The following is an 18,780-nucleotide window of genomic DNA, read 5'->3' as shown; positions in this document are numbered from 1 at the left end:
AAATAACAATTTTCTTACCAAATCTACTCTTGGCTTCCACAGGTTTGTCTGTTTCGACTGGCTCACCGGTGCCCACTCTGTTTTTCGCGCTCACGCGGAAGAGGTACTCCACGCCTCCCCTTTGAAGGCCAGTCACTGTGTATTCACAACTGTCGGCACGATCTGTTGCCAAAATCCAGGTCTTTCGTTTGACATCACGCCTTTCAACAACATACCCAGTGATTTTACTACCGCCATCACTTTCTGGTTCCTCCCAGGCAAGGCTAACTTCACCATCAAATGTCTCAGTTACTTCCAGGTTTCTAACTGGGCCAGGGACATCTGGGAATAAAGCAAAAGTATGTTTACTTAAAAGAATTTGGGATTTGCTTTGGCTTTCATAAAACAATAACAACTTAGTGAGGTTCGTGGATGCAGTTTCTTATTTCTCTCATCATTATATACCAATGCTTTCATCTTCTACATCAGAAAAGCAACAACCCTTAGCCATAGGAAATGATGAGCTTACCAATAACTTGAACATTGATGTGTGCTTCAGCTTGGCCATGCTTATTTTTAAGGATGATTTTGTAACTTCCTCTGTCAGTCGTCTTTGCTTCGTGAATTCTGAAGGTGGTACTCTCAGGTGTTGTATCAACAGTAAGAGTGGGCAAGGCTTCTTCTCCCTTCAGCCACTCAGCTTCTGCTCGTGGGTAGGCATCATATGGAACCACCATAGTCAATGGCTGCCCAACATCTACCACAAGGTTCTGATCAGCTATCTTTATTCTTGGAGCAGCTAGTAAAAAAATAAATCAATGAAATATGTTACAGAAAATCTGAAACAGAAAACAACATTGCAGTGAGCTGTTTTGTGATTTTTAAGCAACTTTGGTGCGAAGGGAGAACCAAAATCATAACCATTAGTAATGTTGTATAGACACCATCTTGTCCCATTCTGGTCAGTGGGGGCACTATTGTTGCCTCCAACATACAAAGATAATTAATCTGTGCTGGGTCATTTTGAATTCTAAATGCACAGAAGCTACATTAGAAAGCTGCATAATAAAGGCTACAGAAACACGTGAGAATCATCCAACGTGATTGTAGGTTCTCAGTTACAGAGCTTTTTTATTACCACTAGTAGTGTGTTAATCACTGAAATTAACACCCAGAAAAAGTATTTAAAATGTTGCATTACTCATATAAATATTATTTTATTGTTAAAAAATTTCAGAGGCTTACCTGCCAGTTCTAGCTTAGCTCGAGCTTCTTTATCTTTGGCAATAAATCTATATTCTCCTTGATCGCGAGGCCTAATCTCACAGACTTGCAGCCTATGGACTTTTCCTTCACTCATCATTTGGTGTTTATCTCCCTGGACTATTATCATATTATTCCTCAACCATTTGACTTCCACTTTATCTTTATTCAGTTCAGCAAAGAAAAGAACATCAGAGCCAGGGGCTTCGTAAATATCTTGCGGTGGTCGGATAATCTCCACAGGAATTTCTGGTCAAAATAAGAATAAAATTTAGATTGTGTTGACATACTTTTTTTTTTTTACAAAAAAATATTGAAAGGTGAAAGATAAATAGAAATTGTAAACATACCCTCCACAAAAAGTCTTGCTCTGGATCTCCTGTCATCCACACCACAGGAATACTCGCATTCATCCTCTGGCCTGCAGTCTTTTATGATTAACCTGTGTAAATTTCCATCCTTTTCAAACTGATACCTTTATTGCAGACAGAAAAAAAAGGATTATGTGTTACATTCAGAGGCAAGAATCCAGACAGCAACCATAGTATACCACCAACCAGTTAAAAGCACCTGCACCTACTTTTTGCCCTCTTTAATTTCTCGTCCGTTTCTGTACCACTTCACCATTGCTTTCTCTTTGGAAAGCTGGCAACTGAAGACTGCATCATCAAATTCAGTGACTGTCTGGTCCTGCAAGTGCTCAGTGAAATCTGCAGGTGCCTCCGTGATAATAAGCTCTGCAGCCGACTTGTCTTGGCCAGCAGTAACAACGTACTCCCCTTCATCTATAAATCCACAGTTTTTAATGATAAGCGAATGCTTGTATTTATCCACTTTGTACAAAATGCGGCGGTCGAAAGTGACTTCTTCACCATTCTTTGTCCACTGGAGGGTTACGTTGAGGCGGTTAACCTTACACCAGAATGTGACAGACTTCTTCTCCATGGTTTCAACGTCTTGAAGAGGCTCAATAATTCTGAGGTCTTCCTCTGTTTAAGAGAGAAGTGGTTTGAAAAGTGTTGTTAATTTACATCCTCATCCAAACAGTAATTTGGCAAGAGTGAAAGCCTGTGCCACTTAGAATAAGAAAACACCAGGACTTTTTTCCCAGCCAGAAATCAGTTCCAGCACCTCTCTCTCCCTCTCCCACCATCCCTTCCATGGGTCCTATTGTTATCCTTTTCAACTGCATATTATCTCATAGTCCATATTTTATGTCTCTCCATTTTATCCATAATATTTGCTACCTTACAAGTGTTATTGCAGTCCTGCTAATGTTTTATTTGGGTCTCCCAAATAAATTATAATTTTCCCCCATTGTTTATTGAATTTTTTGGTCTTCTTGGTTCCTGAGCTTTCTGGTCAGTTTTGCCATTTCGGCATTGCCCAACATCTTAGTTTGCCATTCCTCTCTGGAATGGCACACCTCTCAAGTGGGCACCATTGCTATTATAAGAGAACAAGGGAGGCATTCATGGAAACTCTTTTTCTAGAATAATAGCCCTGGGAAAACACTTACCAAGCACAGTCAAAGTAGCAGAGCTCTTTACTTGTTCTCCTCTCTTGTTTGCCAGGACTATGTTGTAGGTTGCTTGGTCATTCAAATGGGCGTCTCTAATTCTTAGAGTGTAAACTAAATCCTTATGGACCATGATGTATTTTGCGCTGTCGAATATTGCTTCTTCATCTTTGTACCACTTCGCCTTGGCACCTTCTGTATTAACCTCACAGTTAAATACAAGTTCTTCTCCCTCTTTTACTTGTTGGTCCTTCAGTGGGATGACAATCCTGAGTTTTTCTACAATTTGAATTTGCATATTATTATTATGATGCGAATTACATCCCACAAAGGAAATAAAAGCATGCCCACAAATGTATGAGAAAGCCCCATAAAGCTTACCAATCACTGTCAAGCGGGCTGTTGCTTTGGCTGCACCGACCATGACAGAGTAAGTTCCATCGTCATCCAGAACAGATTCTTTAATGACCAGGACTCTCTTTTTGCCATCAGAAATTATGTCATACTTATCATTGGCTTCAAGAACAGTATCATCCCTTATCCACTGTACATCAAAGGCTTCTTTGGATACTGAGCAGACAAATTCTGCTTTTTCTCCTTCAATTACTTCAACGTTCTGTGGCCTGGTTATAAATTCTGCTGCAAGTTCTGAAAAAGACGTTGGGCATATTGTTTTTTAGTTTTCGATATGGGGATAAGTAGATCACCCCCCCCATCTAATTGATAACCGAAAATATTTTCAGTCAGCAAAAGACGTCTCAGACTGACTTGACATGGCCATGTCCTAGCATAGAGGACACAACCATGCAAATTTGGTCAATAATGGGTCAACAACTCTACTCAGCGGCACACATGTTACTAGGGCTGGGTGATATGTGGTTTTCAACATTGTGATGTTATCACCAGCTAAATACCACAATATGCTGATATATCACAATGTCTGAAATAAGGAGGGAGGAGTAAATAAGACGAAGAAGCAGCTGAGATGCATCGTCCAGCGCTACAACTGAGCAAGCTCCCATTCTGCTCCAGCTCAAGCTGGAGGGGTGGATGTGGAGTGAGCTTCCTTAAACTGCTCAGCTGAGGCGCACATGCGCACACAAACACACAGAAGGAAGGAAGGAAGGAAGGAAGGAAGGAAGGAAGGAAGGAAAAGAGTGCCTGTTCATTCACCTCAAGGAGACACAGAAGCACCGGCTGACTTTCTGGTTTTTCAAATATAGTCGTACCTTGGTTTTTGAACAGCTTAGTTCTAAAACGTTTTGGCTTCCGAACGCTGCAAACCCAGAAGTGAGTGTTCCAGTTTGCAAACTATTTTTGGAAGTTGAACGTCCACCGGGGCTTCCGCAGCCAATCAGAAACCACACTTTGGTTTCCAAACGTTTTGGAAGTCAAACGGACTTCTGTTCGACTTCCAAGGTATGACTGTCTTGTGAATTTTTGCATAGCACACACACACAAGTTGTGATACATTGCTGGGTCACTTATTTTGAAATGGTTATCACGATGTCTAGAAAACGGTTTGGGGTGATATATCAATATAGCGCCCAGCCCTACATGTCACCTGGCAACACTTGTGAAAAATTCCAAAGTAGTTTTCTTACCATGAACTTTCAGCTTGCCAGTTGTCTGACTGCTAGGAAGTTTGCAGGTGTATGCTGCTGCATCGTCAAGAGTAGCATTGTGGATGACCAAAATTCTCTTCCGGCCATCAGCAATCTGTTCAAATCTACCACCTTCAGGCAACTCCTCATCGCCTTTGAACCAAGTTACTTCTGCATCGGGCTTGGAAACTTCACAAATCAATTTGACAGTGTCTGTTTCACTTGCTTCCACATTGGGAAGTTTTTTGGTAAAGACAGCTTCCTCTTCTGTAAAAAGAAAAAAGAAGAAAATAGTTGCATTTGATCACAACAGTGACCAAGCCATTGCTCTTTCATGTAAATGCAACAAACTTGATTTTTGCTTTACCTATCACTGTCAGCATGCCAGAGGTTCTGGCTCCTTTTGCTTCACATGCGTATTCTGCCTCATCATCAAGCAGACATTTGTTGATAACAAGTATTCTCTGGGCACCTTTAGCAATGATGTCAAACTTCTTGCCTTTTCTGATTTCAACACCATCCCTAAACCACCGTGCCTATATTTAAAATAGTGATAAAAATCAAGTTGAACAGAATGCAAAGAAGAGATACTGCAATATCAACTGAAGCAGTAACTGAGAAATTGAAATATATAATTACTGACTGTATTAGATTAAAGCATGCCTGGATAACATTTTAAGCTAAACCATAAACCAATATTCCACAGTGAATATAGATGCATTCCCTATGAACATGTCAAATGGTGCACATTTTATTGCAATTATTTTTCATCTAAACCCAGAAATCAGCTGTAAGCATGAGAGTATTGCGTCCATTGTTTGTTCCAATTTGGAAGCTGCACATGTGGATATGAATTAGAAAAATTGATGATGGTGCCAATCACCTATTGGAAAGGGCATATTATTTGGCTCTATAACCAAAGTAATATAAGTAGACAGAATGTACATTCAGATAGGTGTATTTTATTTTCATTGTCAGTACTGGTTTTTGTTATTAAGGTCCTGGAAGTCTGCTTACCCCTTTTAGGAGGGCAGCAGCTTTGTGGGACGACCAACACTCCCCCCCCACTACGTGCCAACGATGCAGGACAGGGTGTGGTGGGCTGATCCCAGCCAGAGCGAGAGCTTCGGCTCACACTCACAACTTGAAATCATGTTCAGCGGCAGCCTGCGGAATTGGCCAATGGCAGGCTGGTATGAAGGGTTGGGTTCCCTGGGGGTGGGCGTGAGGGAACAATCAGGCTATGAGAATCCTTAAGGACCCATGCCTCAGATCCATATTTCCATGTCGTGGCAGCCCTAAGAAAGCTGCTCAGGTGCCAATCTGATCCTTGAAAAGCAGATGGGTGGGAAGGGTGCTCAGAGGCTTTGAGGGCACCTAAGGAAATCTTTAGAGGTGAAAAAGATGAAGCTGCTCAGGCACGACGTTGGCAACTGGAGATCTATAGTAAGGAGCTAGTGAAGGTGGGACTGAATGATGCAGACAACCTAGATCATCTTTTGGTTTGAGCTATTAGTAGACACAATTTCCACCTTCTAAATGCTTTGGGCTGCCCTAGTGACTAGAAAAATAGAAAATGTTTCCTGGTGGCTGCAATAAATGCTGTGAGATTCTGTGCAAAAGCTATTGACAAGGGCAAATATGAAGAGACACAAACATTACAGACCTGAACATTTGGTCGGGAAATTTCACATTCAAACCGAGCAACTTCTTTTTCTTTAACTTCAATATCAGTAAGGGGCTTTGTGAACTCAACATGAGGTGCTATAAGGAAGAAAAAATTTCCAGTTTGAAAACGATCTCTTTTTTCCTTATCCGTGAATCTCAATTCGTAGCAATGGCCTTAGTTATAATAATTTATTCTAATAGAGTTATGATAAAGCAGAGGTTCCCACTTTTGTGGATGAAAGAAAAAGCCCAACCCACTTAAGTCAAAGGTCTGCTTGTTTTACAGCACCATCAGTTTGACCCACCCATATATCTGCAACATGCCTGCCTTTGGAATCATGCAAACAAGTATCTATGTCTTTATAAGGAAATTATGAGAAAAACTTACGTTCAACGTTCAAGAAACAAGATGTCTTGAAATCTTTAGAATCACATGTGTACGTTTTAGCATCGTCCAGTGTGCAGCCGTGAATGATAAGTTTTCTGACTCTGCCATCAGCAATTATATCATATTTCTTTGTCTTGTGGATTTCTTGGCCATTCTTGAACCATTTCACTGGTGCGTTTTCTCTGGATACTTCACACTCCAGAACTGCAGTAGCTTCCTCCTCTACAGTCTGGTCCTCAAGAGGCTTAGTAAACTCAACAGGTGGTTCTGAGGACAGGGAGGGAAAAACCCCCACAAATCATGTTGGTGCTACATGCATCATTTTTTCCTCCCAAGAGATTGAAAAGCTAGCTATCATTCTGATCTTTTTAAAAGATTGAGTTATGGCCAGAATTGTTTTCAGCATTTTATGCGTAAAAAGTACTGCAGAAAAGGATCGGCCCAATCATGCACTTTGCCTAATACAGATCAGTAGTCTCTAGCATACTGCTAATGGAATAAATTGTTACTTTAGGAAGCCTACCTTTTACAAAAAGATTTGCTTGAGTTCTGAAATCCTTTGCAGTCAGTTTGACTTCTCCAGCATCTGTTAGTTTCACATCTCTTAGAACAAGGGTGTGAACTCTGCCTTCAGCACGGGGCACAATCTTTAAAAAAGAAGAAAGGAACGTTCAGGAGAATAGATTTGGTATGAAAACATGTTGCGACCTTATATCAAACATTTGTGTTAGCACATGTCTGTCTAAATAGGCTGGTAAACAAAGATTCCCAGTTATACACCCATGCACCTCTGGGCATGCATTGGGGCCTCTCTGATTTCTTGTTGCAATTTCAGCTCTTCGTACTGAATCAGCCGCCAAGCCCCAAAGGCCTCTAGAGTTCTGTGGGAGTCGGCAGACTGAATCCACCAGCTGATTGCTGGAACTGTAAACTTCTTCAAAGGGTTGATATAATCCAAATCAATCAAAACGGGGAACTACAGTACTTGTATAAGAAGCTTTTCATCATAGCTCCCCTGTCCAGCTGGGAAGAAGTCAGGAGAGACCTGGTTCTGCATGGATTATAGTCCCTTACTAGACTGGGGTAGCAGTGCCCTAAACACCATTGTTTGTGTTATCATAGGCCCATTTAAACTGATGTAGATGGGTTAATCAGAAGCAAAACATAAAATCTTGCTAACTATTAATATGAAATAAAAGTTGAAATATTTGTTTAAATAAAAGTTGAAATATTTATGATGCTTCTAATAATGCTTCACCATTAAAATACTTTTCATGGGAACAGTAAGTATTAATCTATCCATTTAGTTAAATCTCGCTATGCTAGTTTAAATTTAATGTTTTGATTAGGCTGAATTGGCTATGGTAATTTCAAACTTGCACTAACTAGGCCTTATTTTAGCAGGCATATTTCTGTTTTCCTTTGCAAATATTCTCTGAGTAAGCCTATCATTAACAGACACTCTAACGACTTAAACAGAGGATCTAAAAAAGCATGCACCAAATAATATTTCACTGAATGCAACTTCTGCATGTGATTACTTATACTACTATATGGCTTGCTGCTAAAACATTTTAAATATTGAATGAACTGCATTCCAGGCTGTTCACATCTCAGCGCTAACAGCACACTTGATGAAGGGTTAAAAATAGCTGGTGAGAAATGCTCTGCGAGCAGATCTACCGAGAAAGTTATCTGGAAGCCTGCTCAAATGCCTGAAATGGAATTTCAATCTCCTTAATCCCCTTATATGCAGAACTGGATGCCAGCTCTACATTCAGAGAAGGGAAAGAATCAGGAGATGCAAACATTCATAAACTTCCCCACTAATATCAAAATATTACATATCCCTTTATGTTAGCACTGATACAAAACCTCCCCAACCCCTTTCACCTCTCACTTGGAAACTTCTATCTTCCACCATGTGGAAGGAACTGATTTTTCTGAATGATATTTTAGAATAGCGCCTTACAGTGCAATCCTATGGATCTCTACTCGGAAGCAAGCCCCATTGAGCTCAGTGGGGCTTACTTCCAGGTAAGTATGTATAGGATTGCACTGTCAGTCTCACAAAAGGGAGGGGTGGGAGAGAAAGAGGGAAAGAAATAGGGTTTGACACAGAAAAAGGGGAGAAGAGAAAGAATGTCTTCTATACCTTGTCACTGGGCTCCAATTTCTGTCCTTTCAAGAACCAGTCCACTACAATTCCCTCATAGGAGAGTTCACATTCAAAGTTTGCCGTTTCACCAGCTGTTACAGTTACATCCTTCAGAGGCCTCAGCAGGCCAATTACACGTGCTTGACGGAACGAAGAAAACATCTTCAGATTAGCCACCTGCACCTTTTACTAACTGCCATAGTGCCTTTCCCCAAGAGAGAGGGAGTATGATGTACAGAGGCTATTTAAATTCCCTGGCTAGTTCTGGGCCCTTGGGGTTTTCAGGGGGAGGGCTGGTCACTGGAGATTCCCTATTTGCAGAGCCTGTTCCTTTTAAATGAAAAGATCAGCAAGAAAGCTACGTTACATCTGTCTCCTTTGCCAAGCCCTGCATGCCTCTTGCTAGATAAGGCATGCGCCTTCCAAAATAGCAAGGTCTACAATTGGATAGAGAGACAAGTGGTCACCAACTGTGTAGGGTGTTCCTGTCCATCAAGCTACTGGCACTTTCCACAAATGTCAGCATGGTGTTATCTCTCAGATCTTATACCCCAAATGCCAAGCACAGCAGAGAGTCTGTTTGTAATATTTTAGATTTCGTAACAACTCTTCATGCTACCTTGCCAATCATCCTGGAATAAGGAGGGGCAGTTCCAGTGGTCTAACAACCTGTTCTTATTAACTAATTGAAAATCTTTATATAATACCTATCCCACGATCTAAAAACTAACTAACTAACTAACTAACTAAATTAAAAGTATCAGCATTAACTTATAAAAAGTTTTTATAATGAAATAATAAGTGACACAACTATATCAAATAACTACTCCTCAACTTAAGCTCACCCGACTGTCTCTCCTTCTCATTTACTGTTCCATTAACAACAGATCACATGCCCCACTCTGACTCTCAACTTGTTTCAGTTTAGCTCAGTTACTGATGTAAAAGACAAGTGATCTTACAAGATCACTTGCAAGACACTTACGTTTTACTCGAAGATTGGCAGTTGATTTGGCATTGGCTGCTTGGAAGTCTACGCTACCGGCCTGGTCCAAGCGCACGTTGTAGAGGGTAAGACAGTGCCTTTTGCCTTCCTCCTTAATTTCACAGTCCTTCCAAGAGCAAACAAATGCAAAGGTTTGTACAACGCTTAATAGCTTTCACTTCCTTTTATCAGGTCCATATTTCTGGTATTTGGATATTCAAAATGGTAGCAACCTTTTATTCCCCTTTGGGGACACAACATTGTACTGGCTGCAGCTGTTTTGCAACCATGATTCTCAACATCCTGTCTTGGAGTACAAATACCAGAACAACACATTCTCTGGCATGTACATTGACAATACAGTGGTACTTCGGGTTAAGAACTTAATTCGTTCCGGAGGTCTGTTCTTAACCTGAAACTGTTCTTAACCTGAAGCACCACTTTAGCTAATGGGGCCTCCTGCCGCTGCTGTGCCGCTGCTGCACGATTTCTGTTCTCATCCTGAAGCAAAGTTCTTAACCCCAGGTAATATTTCTGGGTTAGCAGAGTCTGTAACCTGAAGCGTATGTAACCCAAGGTACCACTGTACTTGGACCCCATTGTTCTGTATCTAATGACTGTGTGAGCAGAAGGGAGCTTGTGCAACCAATCTTTCCCCTCCCCACTGCAGCCCACTGAGCCTCATGAAAAGCCTCTTTGGAGGGTCAGAGGCCCTCCTGAACAGCGTTGGCTGTGTTGCAGCCAGCTGCTGAAGAGTTAACGTTGGTCAGAGCACTGCGCGCAACCCTTCCATCTGCTCACACAACCACTGACTACGAACTACTGAACTATTGCAAAACTTTTACCTCAGGCCTTGAACCACGCATTGTCCAGATCAATGAGATGTTAATGTGCTAAACATGCACATTGATTTTCTGAATTGTTTACATGGGAACATTACCCCCCCCCCCCATATATGGCTACAATGAACCAACTGATTGCAGTTATTAACTTCCAGAGGCACCTGGTACATTGCTTTAACAATTGCAACCAACATATTTTTAACAAATATTATTTACATATTACTTACAATTGATTTTCATTACAAAAGCAATCTACAGATTTCTAACGTTAAAACTGTTCTCCGTGAAATATATATTTTCTGTTGTGTAAATACGAAACATGGATGACTACATTCTATATATTTTGCTTAACTGCACAATTTACAATTCCACCCATTTAAATTGCACAATTTACAATTCCACCCATTTAAATTGTGTTGATATAGAATTTTTTTCAGTACCCCTACAGTACTTTCTCAGATCTTCCAAAGATTTTCCAAAGGTTTATGTTCTTCCATCTGCATATTTTAGGCAATATAAGTCTCATTTAAAAGTGGGAAAATATTTAAAAGCACTGCTTACAGGCGTCTGTGTCAAGGGCTCCCCTTTCAGTTTCCAGTTAGCATGAATATCTTCCTCAGAGATTTCTGTATCAAAACGTGCAGTCTCTGTCTCAAATATTTCCACGCTATATAAGGGACGTACAATCTTAATATCACGATCTGTGAAGGAAAAAAAACCACACCAATATTATTAGCTTTCATGACAATGTTGATGAGTAGGGTTCTATAACAGAAGGATCAGGAAGATTTTATTTATGTGTTTATTAAGAAGATTTATATCTTGTCTTTAGAATGAATGATCCTCAGGGCGGTTTAAAATAGAATATAATAATACACCAGTAAGTGTGAACTTGCCTTCAATGTTCAGCTTTGCAGAAGTCTGATCAGTGCCGCAATCACAGGTATATTGACCAATGTCTTTCTTCAAGGCTTTCTTGAGGATGAGTATTCTCTTTTTGCCATCGGCCTTGATAATAACATTCTTAGACGGAGTTAGTTCTTGCCCGTCTTTAAACCATTTTACGGGAGCATTTGCTTTGCTAATTTCACATTGCAAAATCACTTCGTCTTTCTCCACAGCAGTGTAATCTTGAAGCTTCCCAGTAAAATAAGGGTCCCCCTCTGCAAGTCAAGGTGAATATGTGACATTCTAAGATTATTCATACATTCAAAATTGTACCAACTTCTGCAAGACAGTTTTCCTTTCAGGTAAGAGTGCTTTTTAAAGATTTTCTATGTGGGATAAAGTTTTATAAAAGCAAGTTTTTAAGAAACTTTAATAGAGCAAATTATTGTTATTAGGTAAAAGTAGCTGATTCTGCTTTTCATTTTGTTTCCTTTACACGGACCCAAAAAGTAACGTGTTTCTGTGGTACACCACAAAGTGGTTTCTTATTTCTTCATTATTTTGGTTATTTAAAAGAGATTTATACCCCGCCTTCCAGAGATCTGGATCCACAAGGCGGCTTACAACAAATTCAAAACAAACTTAGACAATACGACATCCAAAAATTTGTAGGAGGGATGACGTTTTCCCAAAAACAAGACTAAAACAAAAATAAAATGGCAGCACAAAAACTTACAGCAGAGCCATATAAAGACATTGGAAGCTATTACTGATAATTAAAAAAACAGGAAAATAGGACTGTTTCAAAGTAAAGCCTGAACAACAATAACAAGCATGGGAGTTTGGAAAAAGGTCCCAACAGAAAAAAACATAGGAAACTGCCTTTCACCCTGTCAAACCATAGGCTCCATCTAACTTAGTACTACTGTCTACAATGGTTGGTTGCAGGGTTTCAGACAGGAGTCTTTTCCAATATTACCTGGAGAAGCAAGGGATTTAACCTGGGAGTTTTTGTGTGCAAGGCATGTGCTTTGCCACCAAAATATTCTTAAATGATGAGTAGACTTGTATGTGAAAAGGATGTTCTTTTAGATATGCTAGTCCCAGACCACTTAGGCCTTTATTGGTCAGGACTAGTACTTTGTATTGTGTTCCCGGAAAGAAACAGGCAGCCAATGGACGCAATCTTTTAGAAAAGGGTGCAAATTCAAAGCAACAACTACAACGAAACAATGAACCGAAGGACAAATAAATAACAAAAGGATCGCTAATAGGGTAGCATGGCAGTATAACAGAACACATCAACGAGTGGCAGTCAACCGTCAGAAGCTTTATGAAAGAGGATAGATGGCCCCCAAAAGAGGAGCTCATATGAACCTCTTCTTGAAAGCATGTTCAAAAGTATGAGGTCTGCTGCCAAGAAAGCCCTAATATGGAGGCAAATCTAGCTGTACCATAAGAATCTGGAATGGGATCTCCCCATAAGATTTAAAGAACTGCTCTGAGGAAGGGGAAGCCCATGTGAATAAAGCTTCTAAGCACACGGTTATGCTTCTAGTTGATGTTCTATCAAAGAAGAGCCATAATGTAAATCAAACTCAGACCACACATACCAAGGACAGTAAGTTTAGCTTCACACGATTTGCCCATAGCTTCCACTTTTATCTGAGAGGTGTCATCAATATTGAGATCTTTGAATGTGAGCGTATGGAATTTGCCATCGTCCTTCATTGAAACAACCTTGGTGGTATGGAGCCGTTGGTCATTCTTATACCAGATAACAGGGATATTGTCATGGGAAAGCTCAACAGTAAATTCTGCAGTCTCGCGCTCCTTTGCAGTTACATCCTTGAGAGGGGTAATGAATTGAAGGCGAATGCCTAAACCACAAAAGCATCTCATTAAAGTTAAACTGTGACGAATCAAATGACATAAATATGAAAGCCAAACACACCGTCAGGAGAACCAGAGCTACAAACAAACCTTCAATGATCAGCTTTGCACTTGTCCGTTTGTCTTCGGCCTCAAACATATATTTAGCCTCATCCTCAAAAGCCACACTCTTAATGGCAAGTGCGTGCTTTGTGCCTTCTGTTATAATTTCAAATTTATCATCCCCTTCAAGCTCTTGGGTTCCTTTCAACCAACGGAAAGTCTTTGGTTCCCTTGATACTTCACATTCAAACTTCGCAGGATCCTTCTCAAAGACTTTAATGTCACTGAGAGGAGTTATGAAGATGAGAGGCAGCTCTGAAATCAAACCGGGTTATTAAGAGTGTTAGACACATGTTTGTTTGTTTATAAACTGCTCCAGAAATGGATTTTGTTGATGTTGCTGGGCATTAAGAAAACCCTGCAAGATGGGTTGGGAGTTGATGCCTTCTGAAGCCTACCTTTCACTTTCAGATTTGCAGCGCTTTTAGCGTTTGCAGCTTGGAAGGACACTTCTCCTGTCATATCCAGTTTGCAGTTGTAAAGAATCAAGACATGTTTCTTGCCATCTTCAATCATTTCACAATCCTGATTTATTTTTTTTAATGAGGGTGGGAAAAAAAACAGATTTGTCCTAATCACTCATGTGTTCTCTAAAACTTTCTAAGAATTGTTTTTCTTAAAAAAACAACACTTGTGTTGTGGTTTGCTTTTTTTTTGAAACAGACTTACAGGTGAAGCTGTTAAAGTTTCTCCCTTTAACTTCCAAATGGCATGAACATCAGGCTCAGAGATTTCGACCTCAAATCGTGCTGTTTCACCAACAAATACTTCCACTCCATAAAGAGGACGCTCTATTTTTATCATACGAGCTGAAAGCAAATATGTATATATCTCAGATTTCCTGCCATGGGCAGTATGGTGTACAATGTTTTGAAGAGTTTCTACTGAAGGAGGACAATCACTTACCCTCAATCTTAACTTCAGAATTTGTCTTGTCAGTTCCACAGTTACATTCATAATTTCCCTTATCAGCATCGGTTGCTTTTTTAATTTTTAATATGCGGCGCTTGCCATCAGTCTTAAAGGAGATTCTCTTGGAAGCTACAAGTTCCTCACCATCTTTATACCATTTCACTGGGACATCTTTGCTAAGTTCACACTCCAGAATGATATCATCTTTCTCAACAGCGGTATAATCTTGCAATTTCACAACGAAATATGGGTCGGCCTCTACAAGATATGGGTCAGGTATGAAGTGTTGTTGTATTTTTTTGAAGAGGTTAGTAATCAGAGTGAATTAGTACATGAAAAACATAAATACTAAAATACATAAAGATATGTATTTTATACATACATAAAATAGATACAGATCGAACCAGTAACAAAATGTGACAACATAAATTACCTAAAACCTTCAGGTTTGCCTTAGTGTGCAATGCCTTCACTTCAGCCTTGATTTCGGAGATGTCATCAAGTGTCACTTCTCTAATTTCTAATTTGTGTTTCTTCCCTTCTACAGAAATGAGAACTGTTCTGCTATTGTGGATTTTCTTATCATTTTTGTACCAGGTTACTGGCATATCTTCATGAGAAAGTTCAAAATCAAAGTGGGCTGTTTCTCCTTCCTTCACTGTCTGATCTTTGAGTGGGGAGATAAATTTCAGCCGGACACCTGAAATACAGGGAAAGACAATTAATGCCATCCGGTCATAACCAGTGACTGATTCTTGTTGTGACTTTTACAGTGTAATTCTTGACAGTAATGAACTTACCTTCCACAAACAATTTTGCAGTGCTTTCCTTCCCCTCGACTACAGCAGTGTACTCTCCTTCATCATCAAACTGAGAATCATTGATGACCAGAATGTGTTTTGTTCCATCTGCAATTATGTCAAATTTATCTCCAACTTTGATTATGTCAGTGCCTTTAGTCCATATCACATTGGCTTCCCTGGTGAGCACACATTCAAACCTCGCCTGCCGTTTCTCTGGCACGGTCACATCTTTCAAAGGCACAGCAAAGTCCAGCTCAATTTCTGCAAATAAAGAGAATATTGAATATTCCCCCCACATACTACGATGGCAGAAACGACAGGCTAATTGGAGACACATTTTTAGTGAAACACCTTACCTTTCACTGTCAAAATAGCCGAAGTCACTGCATTCAATGCCTGGTAAAGAACCTCACCAGCCTGGTCTATTTTGACTTTGTGTAAGGTTAAGAAGCGTTTTCCTCCTTCGGCTCTGATCTCACAAGTCTGGAGGGAAAAGATGAAAAAGTTCACGGTAACCAAAGAAAATTCTAATCAAAGCATGTTGTGTTGATTTAAAAGCAACAGCTCGTAAATGTGATGGCGAAGTCCTCTATGTAATTGAAGTGATCCAGGGCCAAGATATTCCCATGGGCTTCCATCCTCCTCTGAGCTAAACAAAACTTGGGGCTGTCCATAGCACTCAATAGTAATCACCCTAAAATTCCTTGCATATGTGGTTACAAAAGCCTTCTTAGGGTCGCAAGTAAAATTCTGACAGTGAGCTATACAGTGAGCTAGGATCAGTTGTTTATGTTGTGTGGAGATACCCTGCTCTTGAGATTTTAAGCTTCATAATTAAAAGGTGCCTCTTTGAAAACCACACTAACATTAACTATAAGCCCAAACGGTTCTTAATCCTTCTTTAAGGTATTCTGCAGGGCCAAAATTGACCAACATAATTATACTATATTCAAATTCACGAGGTCTTAAATACAGATTCTTACAGGTGAGGGTCTGAGTGTTTCTCCTTTCAGTTTCCATTCACCGGGGACATCGTCTTCAGAAATCTCACAATCAAAGTTGGCTGTTTCTTTTTCATAAATAGTAACATCTTCAATGGGCTTAAGAAGATCAACTTCACGTTCTGGCATTTAGAAATGAACAAATTAATAACATATATGCAATCAATACAGTACTTCAACGGTCTTGCGGGCTTTCATCTTTTTTCTTACTTCCATCCCATCTTTAGTCTTACTGTATTAAGTAACCCCCCTGGCAAATGTATTGCATCAAACTCAAAAGATACTTACCACCCAGGGTCAGTTTAGCTGGATATCTCTTCCCTTCAACTTCCACAGCATATTCTCCGAGATCTTCTGGCATGCAGTTCTTAATTTTGAGGAAGAGATGAGGTCCATCTTTCACAATTTCTGTTTTGTCATTGGGTTCAAGAGGAATCTCCTCGTCACCTTTGTACCATTTAATATTTGGTGTATCCTTCACGACATCACAAGCAAAGGTAGCAGTACCCTTTGGTTTCACATGCTGGTCTCTAATAGGCTTCACTAGCCAGTCTTTTATCACTTCTGCATAACAAATGACCAAAAATAATAACCATTAGAATTAGCATAATACATGTAGAGATGAATAACAAGGGTCCTTTGCGCCATGAGAGAGAGAGAAAGGTTGCCCATCTCTTCTTTCTAATTGCATTAAAGGGCTACCACATAGCCAAAGTGCCATGAAAACCTGGATAACACAGAATAAAATGCCTGGGCATTGCCACATATGTTATTAATTAAAAATATACAACAAAAGTGTTGCAGTCTATCTGCTTTGAATATATTATTAAAATTGAAAAGTAGAATTTATTTTTATTTTAATTATTATTTTGGTTACTTGGAAACGCCCCCATATATATATATATATATGCAGAAACGCAAACATATTTTGGATGGCCTCATTTTACTTCCTTCTTTTTTTTGGATGCCCTCATTTTGCTCAGAACTGCTGGAATTTGATGTTATTGCTAAATATTCCTCTCCCTGCCCTCAAATAAGATTGCCCAAAGTGAGTCATGGATGACCACAGATCTTCAGTCTTGTGAACTGAATTGGTATAGTTGTTAGCACTTCTACAGAGGCAATTTTATAAACTTTGCACAGGTTGATATATTTCCAACTGAAGCTTTTGGGAGTACAGCAATGTGTGATATTGTGACAGAATCATTTTCTAGCTGGCAATTAAATACTGAGTTCCAGGTGATAAATTGCTGGTTAAAGTTTTATAAATCTGGAAAGTAGGAGCGAGAGACGTGAGGAAGTCCAAAAATGAAGAAAAGTTTGTTATTACACGATGCCAAATTTTATGTTTGTTTTTCTTTTTTGTTTGTTTTTTGCTTATGCTGTTTTTTCTCTTTATTGTATTAAAAAACAACAACTCTCAATAAAAAATTTGAAATAAATAAATAAATAAATACTGAGTTCCAGCTCTAGTCAAACCAGCTCTTCACTAAACACCTTCAGATGATTTCAGTACTAATTACACAATCAACTTAAGTGAAAACCAATCTTCTTAAATAGATCAGTGAAGATAGAGTAAGGTAAAAGGACTAGTATATAAGAGCAAAAATAATGCACCAGGCTTAATATTACTCAATAGAATTCCTTCATATCCCAATTTTATCCCAAGCACATACTACACAGTTTTGAAATTTCACTTACCAACCACTTTCACAGTTGACTGACAGATGAGGTCAGTATTATCCACAGTTACAGTGTATACACCTCCATCAGTGTCATCGGCATCCATGATTGTAACGGCGCGTTGCAAACCAATAATACCCAGAGCAAATTTTCCAGATTTGTCTTTGATGATTTTCCCATCTTTTCTCCAGACCACATCTCTCTCTTTGTTCAGCTCACAACTTAGATAAAAGGGTTGCCCTTTGATGACAGTAAGCTCCTCCTCCAGAGTCTTCACGAAGCGCACTGGTAATTCTAGGGAACAGCAGAAATATTATTTGCATCTTTTCCCCGCTCCCACAAACCAGTGCTTCCCAACTGGTTGTCCGCGGACTCCAAGGGGGTCACAGAATTATAGCATTGGAAGGGACCACAAAGGTCTTCTATGCAGGGACTCAAACCCACAACCCTGAGATTAAGAGTCTTATGCTCTCATGCTCTGAGCAATTTACGCTTGGCGTAACCTGCACAGGGGGTCCATGGCACCATTCACGTAACAAAAACTCCCATAGAGAGATTCCCTTCCCCCCAAAAAGCAGGGGGTTTGTGGCTTGGTTTTTGAAGTACAGGAAGTCCACAGGACTTAGCTAAATGGGAACCATTGCCATAAACTACAGTATAGAAATTTAAGCTGTCGCATTAGAATGATCACCCTAACTTCAGATCAACATGTGCTCATATAGACTTGCTTATCTCTTGGATTTGAGGTGGATCCCATTCATTATAGGGGTGTGACATGCATGCATAAAGCAATATTCTTCTCGGCCAGGAAATTCTGTGCATGTATCAGAGTACCTATGCCCAGAATAAATTGTCAAATTAGGGGCAAGTATATATAATTTAATTTATGAAGGAAGACCCCGTGCCTTGCTATCACTAAAACTAAGGTTGTGTAATGAAGTAAACACACACTCCTTAGCTACTTCTGTTGTCTCCCCTGTGTTAAAATAATGATTGTAACACACTTGGGACCAGGGACCTGTTCCATTGTGTTTTGTAAAATATTATGCTATGGATGGCATCAATTACATCTAATGCAAATAAAATGTAACT

The 18,780-nt window shown here is 39.7% G+C and overlaps 1 protein-coding gene across 48 annotated transcripts in view; it reads right to left on the bottom strand.

The window, feature by feature from the left end:
* TTN (titin) overlaps positions 1-18,780 on the bottom strand; it is a 293,526-nt gene that overhangs the window by 103,151 nt on the left and 171,595 nt on the right. For 47 of the 48 annotated variants that reach the window (XM_081862229.1, XM_081862238.1, XM_081862275.1 and 44 more), the window contains 27 exons: positions 17,707-17,982; positions 16,294-16,569; positions 15,988-16,127; positions 15,361-15,487; positions 15,002-15,265; positions 14,635-14,901; positions 14,196-14,459; positions 13,959-14,098; positions 13,688-13,814; positions 13,278-13,544; positions 12,908-13,174; positions 11,303-11,569; positions 10,968-11,107; positions 9,565-9,691; positions 8,577-8,719; positions 6,945-7,068; positions 6,422-6,688; positions 6,032-6,129; positions 4,733-4,901; positions 4,366-4,632; positions 3,143-3,409; positions 2,762-3,040; positions 1,823-2,231; positions 1,593-1,717; positions 1,225-1,491; positions 509-778; positions 19-321 (listed from right to left, as the gene is read on the bottom strand). In XM_081862229.1, the coding sequence (XP_081718355.1) occupies positions 19-321; positions 509-778; positions 1,225-1,491; positions 1,593-1,717; positions 1,823-2,231; positions 2,762-3,040; positions 3,143-3,409; positions 4,366-4,632; positions 4,733-4,901; positions 6,032-6,129; positions 6,422-6,688; positions 6,945-7,068; positions 8,577-8,719; positions 9,565-9,691; positions 10,968-11,107; positions 11,303-11,569; positions 12,908-13,174; positions 13,278-13,544; positions 13,688-13,814; positions 13,959-14,098; positions 14,196-14,459; positions 14,635-14,901; positions 15,002-15,265; positions 15,361-15,487; positions 15,988-16,127; positions 16,294-16,569; positions 17,707-17,982 (5,937 nt within the window). The remainder of the gene's footprint in view (positions 1-18; positions 322-508; positions 779-1,224; positions 1,492-1,592; positions 1,718-1,822; positions 2,232-2,761; positions 3,041-3,142; positions 3,410-4,365; positions 4,633-4,732; positions 4,902-6,031; positions 6,130-6,421; positions 6,689-6,944; positions 7,069-8,576; positions 8,720-9,564; positions 9,692-10,967; positions 11,108-11,302; positions 11,570-12,907; positions 13,175-13,277; positions 13,545-13,687; positions 13,815-13,958; positions 14,099-14,195; positions 14,460-14,634; positions 14,902-15,001; positions 15,266-15,360; positions 15,488-15,987; positions 16,128-16,293; positions 16,570-17,706; positions 17,983-18,780) is intronic. The other variant, XM_081862246.1, reaches the window with a different exon arrangement.

This window comes from Podarcis erhardii (genome assembly GCF_964252035.2).
Source record: "Podarcis erhardii genome assembly, chromosome: 1".
Taxonomy (NCBI): Eukaryota; Metazoa; Chordata; class Lepidosauria; order Squamata; family Lacertidae; genus Podarcis; species Podarcis erhardii.
The sequence above is the reverse complement of the archived record's forward strand: the minus strand, read 5'-3'. Positions and strand labels throughout refer to the sequence as shown.